General features: G+C 38.7%; 3 protein-coding genes across 3 annotated transcripts in view; 1 reads left to right on the top strand and 2 right to left on the bottom strand.

Annotated features, from left to right (window-relative positions):
* Positions 1-17139, top strand: part of LOC121628724 (NACHT, LRR and PYD domains-containing protein 12-like) — a 2607341-nt gene that overhangs the window by 1896224 nt on the left and 693978 nt on the right. The window lies entirely within an intron of this gene.
* LOC121628728 (protein NLRC5-like) overlaps positions 1-17139 on the bottom strand; it is a 54352-nt gene that overhangs the window by 10550 nt on the left and 26663 nt on the right. Inside the window, 8 exon segments of the mRNA XM_041968020.1 lie at positions 109-282; positions 3469-3642; positions 4886-5059; positions 6755-6931; positions 9705-9878; positions 10458-10631; positions 12570-12746; positions 16028-16201. Coding sequence (XP_041823954.1) covers positions 109-282; positions 3469-3642; positions 4886-5059; positions 6755-6931; positions 9705-9878; positions 10458-10631; positions 12570-12746; positions 16028-16201 — 1398 coding nt within the window.
* The window catches only part of LOC121628768 (COP9 signalosome complex subunit 5-like), a 2943-nt gene continuing 2322 nt past the window's right edge, over positions 16519-17139 (bottom strand). The window contains exon 2 of the mRNA XM_041968095.1: positions 16519-16532. The gene's annotated coding sequence lies outside the window, so the exon portion shown is untranslated. The remainder of the gene's footprint in view (positions 16533-17139) is intronic.

Genomic DNA, 17139 nt, shown 5'->3' with positions numbered 1-17139 from the left:
CCACACCACAACCTTGACTTCATCATCAGTATAACAACAGTGTTATGTCAGCAATTTAGTTTTAATGTACATTTGACATCACAATAATCTCAACAAAGAACATCTTACCTCAGAGTCTGCAGACGACAGTGTGGACTCTCCAGGAAACCACACAGCAGCTTCACTCCTGAATCTTGTAGCTCATTGTAATTCAGGTCCAGTTCTCTCAGATGGGAGGGGTTGGACTTCAGAGCTGAGGCCAGAGAATCGCAGCTGACCTCTGACAACCTGCATCCGCTCAGGCTGAGAAAAGAATAAGAGCTGTGAGCTGAAGTCAACAGAATGCACAACCATTACAACACCTTAATAAAAGTTATTGAACCATTATCCAATTATTATGTATTAGTGGCTGTTTTTACATATTTGGTAATAGTGAGAAACATTGAAAGGACATGAAACCTTTTATTTATTTATGCACACGAAAGGAAAACAGATTTTAGCCTGAAGATACTAAAATCTGTTTATCATCAGTATACAGGTGCTTGTCATAAAATTAGTATATCATGAAAAAGTTGATTTATGTCAGTAATTCCATTCAAAAACTGAAACTTGTATAATGTAGACATTCATTCCTCACAGACTGACATAATTCAAATGTTTTTTTCTTTTAATTTTGATGATTATAACTGACAGCTAATGAAAACCCCAAATTCAATATCCCGGAAATTAGAATATTACTTAAGACCGATACAAAAACAGGATTTCTAGAAATGTTGGCCAACTGAAAAGTATGAACATGAAAAGTATGAGCATGTACAGCACTCAATACTTAGTTGGGGCTCTTTTTGCCTGAATTACTGCAGCAATGTGGCGTGGCATGGAGCCCATCAGTCTATGGCACTGCTCAGGTGTTATTAGAGCCCAGGTTGTTTTGATAGTGGCCTTTAGCTCTTCTGCATTGTTGGATCTAGTGTATCGCATCTTCCTCTTTACAATACCCCATAGATTTTCTATGGGGTTATGGTCAGGCCAGTTTGCTGGCCAATTAAGAACAGGGATACCATGGTCTTTAAACCAGGTACAGGTAGCTTTCCTGTTGGAAAATGAAATTTGCATCTTCATAAAGTTGGTCAGCGGCAGGTAGCATGAAGTGCTCTAAAATTTCCTGGTAGACGGCTGCGTTGATGGTGGACCTAAGAAAACACAGTGGACCAACGCCCGCAGATGACATAGCACCTCCAAACATCACCAGACTCTGGCACCTTGATTTCCAAAGGACATGCAAAATTTACTTCCATCAGAGAACATAACTTCGGACCACTCAGCAGCAGTCCAGTCCTTTTTGTCTTTAGCCCAGGAGAGATGCTTCTGACACCAGTGCCTAAACATTGAGAGATCGCTCATATTTTGGGTGAACGTGAACTGAACATACTCTATTTCTGCCTGATGAATGTTATTGTGAACGCGCTCATTCTGGTATTTGTAAACGGCGTTCTTTCACAGATGAACTTTGTTCAAAAGAGTGCCAGATTTCCATGGAGCCTTCCTGGCAAAATCCCAGCTAAAACACATTGTAAACAGGCCTTAATATATAGGTGAAAAACACCAAATCTGGCAACATCAGCCGCCACAGAGCAGCACCGCGCATGCATCAAATTGCAAAACATGGAGGTAAAATCCAATATAGGCAGCATCACCACGTCTGCCTCAATGATCACTACAGCATCTTCGTTTGATCACTTTAAATAACTTTTCGAAAAGGTCAGTGATGATCCAGGAGGAAGAAATCTGGCCTTTTCGTGTAAACTTTGCCCTGCCGTGTGTCAAAAAGAAGCAACTTCGGACATCAACAACGTCAACAGCAGATTGAAATAAAGCACCCGGCTAGCCTTCCGAGGTATGTGGACTAAATGTCACTAAATACAATTTAAAGACTTGGCAATGGTATGCTGAAGCAGATCCTCTACCACCCAAAACTAAATAACGGCGTACAGTAGCAGCAGCTCCTTCGTCTTCATCTCCAGGTTTCTGCAGCTGGAAAACCTTTTGCAGCATGTTGTTAGAGACCTGCAGCCTTTGAGGAAAGAGGAACCCTCAGCTTTCATAAACTTGTCAAATGCAAGACATGTATGTTTTTTGTTTTTTTACTTATTCATTTGGCCTGAATATTGCACTTTAATGACCCAAGTTTTAGAACTTTTATTTGGACAAACAAGTCAGAAAAAAACATCACAAAAAATGGAAGATGACTTAATGAAAAGATAAAAAATGTTTAAATATTTTGCACTTTAAATATTGCAATTTGAGGTTTATGATTTGTTTTCTACCTCAGTCTGGTTCCTACATCAGATAGTTTAATAATTTCTCATTAATAAAGACTATTCAAGCTATTTTTTCCTCGTGTTTTTATACTGCAGGAGTGAAAGATGCAGCTGGCTACGAGCGTGGACTGAATGGGTGGCATCAACAGGAAAATGCCAGTATTCTGAGGGTAATAGCTCGCAGCAACATATTGGGAAAAAAATTAAATTAATTTTTAGAACTGTGAACTTAGTTCAAAATTTTGAATTATGAACTGAGCTGGTTCATTTTAAAATGTGTGAACTGAACTTTGAACTAGTTCATGTAGAAAATGAACTTTCCTAACACTGTCTGACGATGTCTCTTGTTCAAGAGTGGCTTGACACAAGCAATGCGACAGCTGAAGCCCATGTCTTGCATACGTCTGTGTGTGGTGGTTCCTGAAGCTCTGACTCCAGATGCAGTCCACTCTTTGTGAATCTTCCCCACATTTTTGAATGGGTTTCGTTTCACAATCCTCTCCAGGTTGCGGTTATCCCTGTTGCTTGTACACTTTATTTCTACCACAGCTTTTCTTTCCCTTCGCCTCTCTATTAATGTGCTTGGACACAGAGCTTTGTGAACAGCCAGCCTCTTTAGCAATGACCTTTTGTGTCTTGCCCTCCTTGTGCAAAGTGTCCATGGTCGTCCTTTGAACAACTGTCAAATCAGCAGTCTTCTCAATGATTGAGTAGCCAACTAGACTGAGACCATTTAAAGGGCTTTCCAGGTGTTTTGAGTTAATTAGCTGATTAGTGTGGCACCAGGTGTCTTAAATATTGAACCTTTCCACAATATTCTAATTTTCTGAGATTCTCAATTTGCGGTTTTCATTAGTTGTCAGTTACAATCATCAAAATTAAAATAAATAAACACTCGCAATATGTCAGTCTGTGATGAATGAATGTCTACATTATACGAGTTTCACTTTTTGAATAGAATTACTGAAATAAATCAACTTTTTCATGATATTTTAATTTTATGACGAGCACCTGTAATGTCAGTGTCATGTCAGCAGTTAAGCTGCAACACAACTTTATATAATTTTTATTCGGGTTTTAATATGTTAATTGTTTTTCATTGTTTTATTGCTTTATTATTTTTATTGTACAGCACTTTGGTCAACAGGGGTTGTTATAAATAAACAACCTCAGAGTCTTCAGATGGCAGTGTGGATGCTCCAGGAAACCACACAGCTGTTTCACTCCTGAATCCTGCAGCTCGTTGTAACTCAAGTCCAGTACTGTCAGATGGGAGGGGCTGGACGTCAGGACTGAGGCCAGACAAGCACAGCTGATCTCTGATAACCTGCAGCTGCTCAATCTGAGTAAAGAATAAATGAGCTGAAGCAAATGGGATATACGGTCATTACAAAACTTTATAACAGTTATTGAACTATCGTCCTGTAATTATGTATTAATGGCTGATTTACAAAAAAGGGTTTTGTATTTTCATTCGTAGCAGGAAATATCAAAAGGACATAAATTGATGATTTAAATGCAGAAAATGAAAACAGATTTTATCATGATGATCCTCAGAGTGGATCAGTATCTAGCAGTACGAATGTTATTTTAGCAGTTTGGTTAAATTTAACTTTCATTTTCTTTCTCAACTAATAACTAAAGCCCTGTTTCAACCAATGGGTCTGGTTTGGTACGGTAAGGGTCGGAACCATAGACTAGGTTTCTGAAGAGCAAAAGTAAAGCTTGTTGGGGGGTTCCTACCATCGCCATCTTGGCAGCATCACGACTGCCATCGCTCCCGGAAATACAAAAATGGGCAAAGTGGCGGAGCTGAGAGGGGGGCTGTGGGCGTAGGGGTGGATGACTGACGTCTATCAAACACCGAGCTGCCTGTAGCTAAGAGCTAACTGAACTAACATGGATCTAACATGCGCTAACTGGCTAATGAAGGCAGGCGGGCTAAAGCTAAGACGCACTGTTAGTCTAAGGGGATTTGCTCTGTTTTGGAGCCAGCCCCTAGTGGATGAGGGGTGAACTGCAATTTTGTCGCGTTTCACTGCCAGCGGTTGCTGCTTGGTCTGAACACATTTTACTGTGTTTCCACAAGCAAAAACTGGGAAGGGTACCAGAATATCTAACCCAAACCATCCCACCTTTTTAGGACCCTTCCGCTGGGGTCCCAATCTTACCCAAAAGCATGATCGGTCGAAAGAGTCATCACTTCCTGTGTGACTTAGCAAAAAGAACAAAGTGGCAATAGTGCCATGTTCAAAAATACGTAGAGTTTCTTTTTCTTTTTTTTTTTTGATTGTTTTTTGAATCCAGAAAACAAGAAGAAATAACAAATACTGCTGGATGTCCACCATTCTCGTCCTTAATTTCAGTGTTGCATTATACTTTATAAACAAGAAAGGCTATGAAATCACACTATTATGTAGCCAACACATTTATCATTATCTGGTCGATACGCCCCCTACTGGGTGAAGGTACGGTTGGCTGTGGAAAAGACACAAAGATCAGGATTTACCAAACCAAACCTTCCAAACCATCCCTTACTGACCCAGACCAGCTGGTGGCAATTGGACTTAAACATTGTGTCTGACCTCAAAGTCTGCAGTTGACAGTGTGCATTCTCCAGAAAACCACACAGCAGCTTCACTCCTGAATCCTGCGTCTTGTTCGAGCTAAGGTCCAGTTCTGTCAGATGGGAGGGGTTGGACTTCAGAGCTGAGACCAGAGAATCACAGCTGACCACTGACAAATTGCAGGTATCCAATCTGAATAAAGAATAAAAGTTGTAAACTGAAGTTAATGAAATGCAGGATGAAACAGTCATACTGAACCTGAGAACAAGAGTTATCATTAACATTAATGACATGCTGCTGCTTCAGTAAGAGGGAGTTCAGCTTGTACGTGTTTTAGCACAAACCGCTGTACGGATGAGGAGGCTTTATCCTTACCATGGGTGGCCATGATGAATTTAGCCGAAAATGTGAATGGGTCTAAATTTAGATTAGGTGTATCACTGGTGTATCACACAGAGACAAAAAAATAAACCTCAACAATTCATAATCCACTGGTGTCTCACTGGTTTTCCCACTATTATATGCATTGACAAACACACACATGCACACAATCGCCGTCACATGACCATAAGGGATTGTTTGTTGTGTAGTTGCTTGCAAAGCTGTACATAGTGTGGTAGAATTAAACTATAATATTTGTTAACTAAAGTATCATTAATATTCATTGTACTTAACCTAAAAAATTGTTCTATTTTAAATGAAAAGAGTTTGTGATCATTGTTATTGTATATTGTATAACTGCTGTCTGCAACGGTCAGTGCTCAGATTCGTAGCCTTTGTCTGTTCTGTGTATGTCATATCTCTTTATGGTTGACACATAGACATACATATCCTTAAATGATATCATTATCTAATTATTAGTTCTGGAAATTCCAGTGATGCCTCATCGCTGTCTTGTGCATCCTTGTTTCATCCTCATAGAATACTCGTAGTTTAGCAGGTAACAGGGTCTGGAAGCAGATATTCTGCTGCTTTAATATTTACTCCGACTCAGAGTAATCTTTCCACTTTTAAAAGATTGCCAGGGGGTAATACTGGTCGAAGTAGATCCTTCTCTCCTTTTTCTCCATGCTTTACACAGAACATCCTCTTTAACTGTTTAGCAGAGAAACTTTATTATTATTGACCGCGGCTTGTCACCTCTGTCTCCGGGTATCTCAGGGCAAGCGCTCAGTGTGCTCTCTCCATACCAAGTTTAGTAGTCTTGGGTATCTCCAGAGTTTCCTGTAACAATTTCTCCATGAACACTGTCATAGGCGCCCCCTCTGCTCCTTCAGGAATCCCATATATCCTAATATTATCCCTTTGAGTTCTTCCTTCTTGATCAAGCAGTTTGGTTTCTTGTTATTATCTTGGTCATCTTGCTTACCACCTGTTCCATATTTTGAATGTTATCTTCTTCATCATTCATTCGCACTTCTATCTCTGGTATTTTAAGGTTAACACTGGTAGGCTCAGATTTGACTTCAGTTAGTTGCTGTTTCATATCCTTATGAAAGTCTCATGTCTTTCAAAAGTTTGGCTAGGCTAGCAGCGTGTGGCTCGATATTAGCATCCTCGTCATTTATCGTCTCAGGGCTTTTCTCAGTGCTCTCTTCGTTAGTAGGCTCTCTAGTTACTACTTTCTTTTGTCAGTCCTGTATTGTCTTTTTTGACTTGTTAATTTTTCTTGTTTTATCCATCAAAAAGTTTTACAGCATCACATGCTGGAATTTCTGAATTAAGTTTGTTATATTTTTGTATAACAACAAACTATACATAAAACACTAAATAAATCCACCAACTTTTAAATTTACTGGTTAAAAACTACATTAAACAAATGCTTTATCTCCACAGTGCAAGAGGACCATATTAATTTCAGTGCATGATTAAAATATGGTATCTGACCTCAGAGTCTTCAGCCTACAGCATGGACTTGACAGAAACCAACACAGCTGCTTCACTCCTGAATCCTGCAGGTTATAATTTCCACATAGGTCCAGCTCTTCCAGCAATGAAGGGTTGGACTTTAAAGATGAGACCAGAGAAGGACAGCTGACCTCTGACAAACTGCACCGATTCAATCTGAAAAAAAAACAAAACAAAAAAAACAAAACAAAAAAAAAAAAAACGATGACATAGCTGAAACCAACATGATGCAGGTTGAAACAGTTTCCATCATGAATAACACCGACCATCCTCTCCACCACACACTGATTCAGACAGCGGAGCTCCTTTTCTAACAGACTGAGATGCTTCGTTGTCATACGGACAGACACAAGAAATCTTCTTTGCCACATTCCATCACTCTGTTCAATAAGTCAGCTCTGGCAGACAGGGAATAAACAACAGGCTTTACCTGCTGCTTTTATCCACTTGCCATTTTATTCTATTTTTTAAATTGCATTTTGGTTTGCAAACTGTTTTTCTTACATTGGATTTTGCACATCCTTATTTAAATGTATATAGTTCTATAACTTATTCTTCTTACTTATTCTCTCATGTGCTCTTGTTTTGTATATATTGTACATGGATTTGTATATTTTCAGTATTATCTGGTGTATAGATTTGTATGTTTGTTTTGCTGCTTTATATTGTTTGTTATTGGAGTCTTTTGCACCAATGTGTGCTGCTGCAACCCCGAATTTCCCAGCTCAGGAATCAATAAAAGTACCCATCTATCCAACCAACCAACAGAACAAATAAAAAAGAGCTGTCATTAATATTAATGACAACATGCTGCTGCTTCTATAGAGACATAGTTACTTCAGGTCCTAACTCCGCAGCTCCACCACTGGGTCAGTTAATACAAACTCTTGCTAGTAAGTAAAATTATTTAAATTTAAAGGAAAACCAACATGCTGAGATGCATTTTGTATTACAAGTGAACAACTTAACATTAATTAATCTAGTGTTGACTATTTAATTGAATTCTGAGCCATAGAAACAGAGTCAAATAACATCTAAGATATAATGTAGTAAAACTTATAGTTAACAGCTCACCGGCATCAGGCATTTTTCCCAAGTCACTAAAGATAGCTGCTATTAAGCCACTCCTAAAGAAAAGGATTCTAGATGCCTCTATAATGAACAACTATAGACCTGTCTCTAACCTCTCTTTTATTTCCAAGATTATTGAGAAAGTTGTATTTCACCAGCTTAGTGACTTTTTAAATGAAAGTGTAAATCTTGAGAAATTTCAGTCCGGCTTCCGACCTCATCACAGCACTGAAACAGCTCTGGTCAAAGTGTTAAATGACATTAGGTTGAATACCGATTCTGGTCAAGTATCAGTCCTGGTTCTATTGGATCTCAGTGCTGCGTTTGATACTGTAGATCACAGAATCCTGTTGCACAGGCTGGAAAACTGGGTTGGACTTTCTGGAGCGGTCCTTAACTGGTTATGTTTTTTACGATCGGCAGCTATGAACCCGAGTGAATGGCCATGACTTGTGGAGTCCCCCAGGGGTCAGACCTTTGACTTCTTCTGCTTAATTTAGCATTAATTATCACAGCTATGCAGATGATACACAACTTTTTTCACCAGACAACTGCAGCCCAACAGACTTCAGTGTCAGTGTCTGGAGCAAGTAAACACCTGGATGAGGGAGAATTTTCTACAATTAAATGAAGACAAAACTGAGATTATTCTGTTTGGTAGCAAAGAGAAGAGGGTCAGCATTGGCAAACATCTGGAGGCTCGGGCTCTTAAAATCACCAACCAAGTTTGTAACCTGGGAGTGTTGATAGACTCAGACCTGACTTTCAGCAGCCACATCAAAGCTGTCATTAAGAAGCTTTTTACCAGCTCAGTAACATCAACAAAATTAAAAATTTAGTCTCCCAGAAAGACCAAGAGAAACTCATCCATGCATTCATCTCCAGTAGGCTGGATTACTGTAATGGTCTTTTAACAGGACTTCCTAAAAAGAGCATTAAACATCTGCAGATCATCCAAAACACTGCTGCTAGAGTTTTAACCAGGACTAAGAGATCTGAACACATCACACCAGTTTTGAAATCTTTACACTGGCTTCCAGTCAGTCACAGAATAGATTTTAAAACCCTTCTGCTTGTTTACAATTCCAGAACTGTTTAGGCCCAGAATACATCTGTGATATGTTCAGAGAATATAAACCTGGCAGAGCTCTTAGATCCAAAGACTCTGGTCAACTAATCCAAACCAGAGTCCAGACTAAACATGGAGAAGCAGCATTTAGCTGATATGCTACAAACAAGTGGAACAAACCACCAGTGGAGATTAAACTTTCACCAAATGTAGACATTTTTAAATCCAGGTTAAAAACATTTCTTTTCTCATGTGCCTATGCATGAAATCTGCACGGTAACTTTTTAACTTATCTTGCTTTTAATCATTGTAATGTTAGTTATGATTTTATTGTGATTCTTGCTATTTGTTGCTGCCTTTTACTGTTTCTTAATATCTGTGATGCTTTTAATGTTTTATGTAAAGCACTTTGAATTGTCCTGTACATGAAATATGCTTTACAAATAAACTACCTTGCCTTATTTGAGAAGTTAAAATAACAGACACAGAACTTGTTACTAACATTTTGAGTTTGAACACTTCAGATAGCACAAACAAGAACAGAGCATTTTATAAGACTTCCCTGCTCATAATTATATATTTATTGTCGTTTAACACACTAAATGCTCATCAATACTTAAATTCTAAAAAGAAATTTAACAGGAATTTTCATAGTAATGAAACAAACCTACAGAAGAAAAAAAAACAGATCTTAATATAACATAATCTTAAATATAAATCAGTACAATAGTAGGATGATACTGTCAGTACAATTTTCCATCAACATACAATGAAAATATGTTGTCTGACCTCACAGTCTTCAGTCTGCAGTTTTGAGTCAGCAGAAAAGCCATCAGCTGCTTCACTCCTGGACCATTCAGCTCATTTCCACTGAGGTCCAGTTCTGTCAGATGGGAGGAGCTGGACTTCAGAGCTGAGACCAGATAAGTGCAGCTGACCTCTGATAAACTGCAGTACATCAGTCTGAATAAAGAATAAAACATCTGATCTGAAGTCAACAGTGTGCATGTTAAAACAATCAAAGAGAGAAAAATAGCTTTCATTAATATTAATAACATGCTGCTGCTTCAGTTAAAATGACTTGAGCTGTTAAATGTTAAACGTTAAAGCTCCACTAGACTCCATCTATACAAATTCATGTTCAGCCAAACGATTGAAGTTAATTAAAAAGAAGTCCCAGGAGACAACACTACATGCATACTCCACAAAAAACCCTCCCCAGGGTTGAGTCAGGAACCTCGATCCATACTGTTCCACCATACTACGCCAGCAAACCAATGAGAATTATAAGATAAATATCTCAGTGCATTCTAAAACAAAGACACGTAATCAAGTGATACTTAATATTTAAACATATGTTTAAAGAGTTAAAACAAGAAGAAACAGAATCTGGTTAATGCTGATAGACAAACAAAAAAAAACTGACTTTACCACGATGGTACTCTGTGTGGATCAGTCTAATATCAATCTCAGGTGTGCAGTTTAAATTCAGCACAACTGTCGCATCATGTTAATCTCAATACACAATTGAAACATGCTGACCTCAGAGTCTGCAGTCGACAGGGTGGACTCTCCAAAAGATCACAGAGTTGCTTCATTCCTGAATCCTGCACCTCGCTGAAGCTCAGGTCCAGTTCTGTCAGATGGGATGGGTTGGACTTCAGAGCTGAGATCAGAGAAGCCCAGCTGACCTCTGACAAATTGCAGCTATCCAGTCTGAATGAAGAATAAAGGTTGTAAACTGAAGTTAACAGGATGCAGTATAAAACTGTCGAACTGAACCTGAACATAAAGTCTGAATAAAGAGTAAAACTTGTTAGCTGATGAGAACAAGGTGCATGTTGTAATGAACAGATAAACTAGCCTCATATTGGGGCTGGGCGATATGGCCTAAAAATAAAATCTCAGATTTTTTATAACCAATTCTGATTTCCGATTTTAATTGATTCTTTTCTTTTACAAAACATAAATAAACTTATTAAAAACATTTATTTGTTTATATAGATGGATGCCAGCAAAAATAAAGCATATAATATCATAGCTTTTCCATCATATAAACGACTTCATATCTTACATAGAAATATGCGACACAATGCATCCGTGATCTCTTTCCATCTGGATCCTTATCATACAGGATTCACTGCAGAAATAATTCCCCTGATGAAGGCTGTCTCTTAACGAGGGTTTGTGGGCTAAAGTTGACTTCTGTATCTCATAGAGACAGCATTTCTCACTGCAGTTATACGCACAGCTAAATCCCAGGCATGAGTGAAGGATCACTTCACTGAAAATCTGTCAGACAAACATTTCTGGTGTGGAGGGAAGGCTAAGTCTGCTGCTAACTATTGAAAAAAAAATCCAGATTTTCATAAATATAAATCTCCAGAAATGGAAAATTTGATTTATCGATTTTATTGATTCATCGCCCAGCCCTACCTCATATTAAAGCAGGTAAAAGTCATTTGAAGAGATAAAACAAGCAGCTGAAGACTGTTGCTGTCACATTTTCTGTTTTAACATTACAGTCTTTAAAAAATAAATCAGCAATCGTGGATTGTACTATTTGTCAACACAAATAGTTTCAAATGGTTTCAAATAAACTGTTATTAAGAGCAAATATTTGTCAAGTGTATTTGAGTACTACACCTTTCAAAGATTCAAGCTGGATTTAATGTTAGGCGGCTTAAATGGAGCCAGATATTACTGCTCTGCTTTGTAGCCTAATTTATGCAAAAAACTTAAAAGATATTTGTAACAGATAATTGAAAAACTATCATGGTTGATCAAACTGTTCACTGCACAGAGAGCATCTTCAGAAAGCCCCCTGATCTGTTTGTTAGGGATTTCTGATAAAATCCTGCTTCCTAGGAATAATCTATTCTTTGATTTATGCTGTGATTTGGGGCTAATGTTGCAGAGAAATATCAAGTGTCCAAAAACTATTCAGGTGCGTATCTAAGTGGGTTCTTGGTAACTGATGTGAGGTAGCAGACAGATTTCTGTACCATCACTGAGCTGAATTATGCAATCCATATTGGATGCTATCATTTCTCTAGACCCAAACTGCATTTTAGTTTATAGGAAAGATCAAAGCTGAAATCAAGTGGCAAAGAGCTGCACCTGCAACTGTAAAAAAGGTCATATGTCTTTGATTTTATTTTTGAAATCCAGATTAAGATAGAAAATCTTTGCTTTCCTTATGTTCAGAATATGTTCAGTAATTTGTCTCTACACCAGTTTTGATAAGTGTACTTCACCTTTGAGACATCACTGTTTGATGACGTCAGCGCTGCAGTGATCTCAGTCTGAGCTTTGCTGTCTGATAGAAGGTATGGTACATTTTTCTGCTCGTAGTTAAATGAGTACTTTGTTACATTAACCATGCAAAAGAAATGTATAGGATTGTAAAATCTATTCTGAAGCAGTATCCATGCAGTTTTGTGGCGTTTGATTGTAGGTTTGTACAAGACTGTAGCAGTCACATGTATTGTACAGCTACAGGGTTTCCCTGTGTGTTTGCTAACAGGAGGCTGATGACCAGCCTGTGTGAAGCAAGCTGCATGTTACAGCTCATTTCTGTTTTATTTGTACAGACCATTGTATAAGAAATCTGCACTAAAATTGTCAACAACCAACTAAAACATAGTGGCTGACCTTAGAGTTTCCAGTCTACAGAGTGGACTCTTCAACAAACCACAGAGCGACTTAATTCCTGAATTCTCCAGCGTCAAGTTGTTCCTCAGGTCCAGTTCTGTCAGAGAGGAGGGGTTGGACTTCAGAGCTGTGATCAGAGAAGCCCAACTGATCTCTGACAAATCACAGGTCTTCATTCTGAGTGGAAAGTAGAAAATATGTACTGAAGCCATCTGATGATAGAGGTGGAGACATCAAACTACGTTTATCTGATGCATAATATTCTAATAGAGACAAACTCAGTTAATTATGTAAGATGTGAGAAAAGCTTGCTTGATAACGTCAGAATCTTTTTGTCTCAATATGAAGTTTGACATTTTTCTGACACAAAAGAAGGCCACTCTTGTCACCTCCTCAATGTGAATATTAGACTTTAACAAACATAACAAAATATTTAGCCTGTCCTGGCAGTGAACATCAAAGCTGTCATCAAGAGAGAAAGAAAAAGGGTTTAACTGATTTCTTGCTTTATCCTGTCCTGGTTTGTTTTGATGATTGCACGTGAAGAGAAGCCTTTTTCACAGAGTCTCGATTCCCAGATTACTCAGTGTACAGAGACATTATCCTGTGATATGTGATCACAACGGCATGATGAAATCATCTGGAACAAAGTAGGTCACCTGGAGCGGGATCAGAATTACAGTGTGTGCAGAATTATTAGGCAAATGAGTATTTTGATCACATCATCCTCTTTATGCATGTTGTTCTACTCCAACTGGCACAGGCTTGAAAGCCTACTACCAATTAAGCATATCAGGTGATGTGCATCTCTGTAATGAGAAGGGGTGTGGTCTAATGACATCAACACCCTATATCAGGTGTGCATAATTATTAGGCAACTTCCATTCCTTTGGCAAAATGGGTCAGAAGAGAGATTTGACGGACTCTGAAAAATCAAAAATAGTGAGATGTCTTGCAGAGGGATGCAGCACTCTTAAAAACTGCCAAGCTTTTGAGGCGTGATCATCGTTTCAGCGTTTCATTCAAAATAGTCAACAGGGTCACAAGAAGCGTGTTGAAAAAAACAAGGTGCAAATAACTGCCCATGAACTGAGGAAAATCAAGCGTGAAGCTGCCAAGATGCCATTGGCCACCAGTTTTGCCATATTTCAGAGCTGCAACATCACTGGAGTGCCAAGAAGCGCAAGGTGTGCAATACTCAGGGACATGGCCAAGGTAAGGAAGGCTGAAAAACGACCACCACTGAACAAGACACACAAGATAAAACGTCAAGACTGGGCCAAGAAATATCATAAGACTGATTTTTCTAAGGTTTTATGGACTGATGAAATGAGAGTGAGTCTTGATGGGCCAGATGGATGGGCCCGTGGCTGGACTCAGTACAGGGCAGAGAGCTCCACTCCGACTCAGACGCCAGCAAGGTGGAAGGTGGATACTGGTATGGGCTGGTATCATCAAAGATGAGCTTGTGGGAACCTTTTCGGGTTGAGGATGGAGTCAAGCTCAACTCCCAGTCCTACTGCCAGTTTCTGGAAGACACCTTCTTCAAGCAGTGGTACAGGAAGAAGGCAGCATCGTTCAAGAAAAACATGATTTTCATGCAGGACAATGGTCCATCACACGCATCCAAGTACTCCACTGCGTGGCTGGCCAGAAAAGGTCTAAAAGAAGAAAAAAATAATGACATGGCCTCCTGTTCACCTGATCTTAACCCCATAGAGAACCTGTGGTCCCTCATCAAATGTGAGATCTACAGGGAGGGAAAAACAGTACAACCTCTCTGAACAGTGTCTGGGAGGCTGTGGTTGCTGCTGCACGCAATGTTGATCGTGAACAGATCAAGACACTGACAGAGTCTATGGATGGCAGGCTTTTGAGTTTCCTCGCAAAGAAAGGTGGTTATATTGGTCACTGATTTGTTTTTTGTTTTGTTTTTGAATGCCAGAAATGTATATTTGTAAATTTTGAGTTGTTATATTGGTTTCCCTGGTGAAAATAAACAAGAGAAATGGGTATATATTTGTTTTTGTTGAATTGCCTAATCATTATGCACAGTAATAGTCACCTGCACACACAGATATCCTCCTAAGATACTAAAACTAAAAAACCCCACTCCAACTTCCAAACATATTCAGCTTTGATATTTATGAGTCTTTTGTGTTCATCGCGAACATAGTAGTTGTTCTATAATAAAATTAATCCTCAAAAATACAACTTACCTAATAATTCTGCACACACTGTAAATGTCAGCTCTGGTGATAAACCCCTTTTACAATGATAGCTGCCACCACTCTACAATGGGTAATATTTCATTTGGAACAAACCTGCCTCTGTCTGGAGTGTGCCTGATGGAAACAGGTAGATTTTTCTGATATATATTCAATGTCAGTTATAAAGTTAAGTTAGAAAAGTAGGCTGCCTTTGCAGCAGACTTCTTAGCCTGGTTAATGTTTACACCAGGGGTGCCCGAGTTCGGTCCTGGAGATCTACCATCCTGCAACTTTTAGATCCAACCTTTCTCCATCACACTTGAATCAGAGGTCATCTGCATGTCATTCAACTCTGCAGAGGCCTGGTAACGAGCCAGTCATTTGATTAGATTAGACTGGATTAGATTAGATTTGATTAGATCTTGAGGACCGGACTTGGGCACCCCTGGTTTACACTGTCATGCCCCCAAATGATAGACCACTTAATTTCTAGATTTATCCTACTGGCCAGGAAATTTTTCTTTTTGGGACTTTTTCTAGTTCTTGATGGCACCAAAGAATCCAACAAACTCCCGAGTGCCAGGCTGAAATGATCAAAAAAGTAATCTATAAAGGACACCTGGCAAAAAGACTGGATCAACTACAGCCTACAATATAGCAAGATTTGCATAATAATTGTGACATTTTTGGGGGAAAACGTATGTTAGGTTATAAAATGTCAGGTAAAAATCAGTGAAGGATCTACAGCCGGTAACACAGAGGGATTGAAGGACTATATGAGATGTAACATTTTCACCAGTGATGTGACATAACAACAAGCATGAATACTAAATCACCATCATCAAGAATTCTTTCATTATATGAAACAAGTTGGATACTGTAAAAAAAAAACTGTTTGCATTTCAATTTTTCTGTAAGTGATGCCACACTGACTACTTGATTTGTCAATCTAGGACATTTTAAACTGCTTGTTTAAAACAGAGTAAACCATAACTGGTAATCTTAGAATAAGCCATTTTAAAAGTGTTGGTAATTGTATATTTATTGCTGTCTGATATATTCAGTTTTAAACATTTTAGAAATTCTGAAAACAAACACAGAGAGAAAATAAACTACTAACAGAATACAGCACTGAAGATCTTTGGTGTGTATATATAAGAATAATATCAGCTTTATGTCTGCTAATTACTATCAACACAACTTTAAGAATAAATTCATCTCTGCACTCAACAAAACATGATGTCTGACCTTAGAGTCTTCAGTTTACAGTCCGCACTCTGCAGGAAACCACACAGCTGCTTCACATCAGAGTCCTGCACATCACTGTGACTGAGGTCCAGTATCGTCAGGTGGGAAGGGTTGAACTTTAGAGCTGCGACCAGAGCAGCACAGCTGATCTCTGACAAACTGTAGCGCTCAAATCTAAAGAGTAAAACAAGAAGATTATACTTCAAAGTCAAAGTCAGCTTTATTGTCAATTCTTCACATGTACAAGACATACGAAGGAATCATGATTACATTTCCCACTGTTCCGCGGTGAAGACAGGACAGAACATTTCAACACTGAAGTAACCATTAAAAGTCCATCCATCCATCCATCCATTATCTTGACCGCTTATTCCATTTCGGGTCGCGGGTGAGCTGGAGCCTATCCCAGCATTTTAACAGGTGAGAGGCAGGGTACACCCTGGACAGGTCACCAGTCTGTCGCAGGGCCAACACAGATAGAGACAAACAACCATGCACACACACACTCACTCCTAGGGAGAATTTAGAGTGTCCAATTAACCTAACATGCATGTCTTTGGACATTAAAAGTAAAAAAAAAAATTGCACAGGGCCAACAAATATCTGAATAAATAAAAACTGAGATTATTGAAAAATGATTGCAAACTGATAAAACTGCCAATAAAAACGAATGCATCTGAAAATATCTCAACAGCAAAAAAATCAAACTTCCAAAGCAATGTTCTCCAAATCAACTCAAACTATTATTCAAATATTATCAGTAAAAAACAAACATCGCACAGTGATAATAAAGAAAGTGTGAAGATTTAAGGCATGAATTAATCCTAAGACTAAGTGTAGCAATAACAATAACATTAACAATAACATTAACAATAAGGGGTTCACAGTGATTTGAAAGTAGCAGCAGAGTTGTATGTATAAGTTGTGGTACTATCCAAGAAGTTGTATGTATATGTTATGTATAGTAGTGCAAAGGCAGTCAGTAATAGCAGCAGAGGTGTGCAAAGTGGCCTCCTAACAGAAGGCAGGAGGCTGGACAGGTTGTGTGCAGGGTGGCTTGCATCGCTCACAAATGTGAATTGTTTGCAATCAGATGTGGTTTTATTTTTTTA

Source organism: Melanotaenia boesemani, chromosome 18, assembly GCF_017639745.1.
Source record: "Melanotaenia boesemani isolate fMelBoe1 chromosome 18, fMelBoe1.pri, whole genome shotgun sequence".
In the NCBI taxonomy this organism is placed as follows: Eukaryota; Metazoa; Chordata; class Actinopteri; order Atheriniformes; family Melanotaeniidae; genus Melanotaenia; species Melanotaenia boesemani.
The sequence above is the reverse complement of the archived record's forward strand: the minus strand, read 5'-3'. Positions and strand labels throughout refer to the sequence as shown.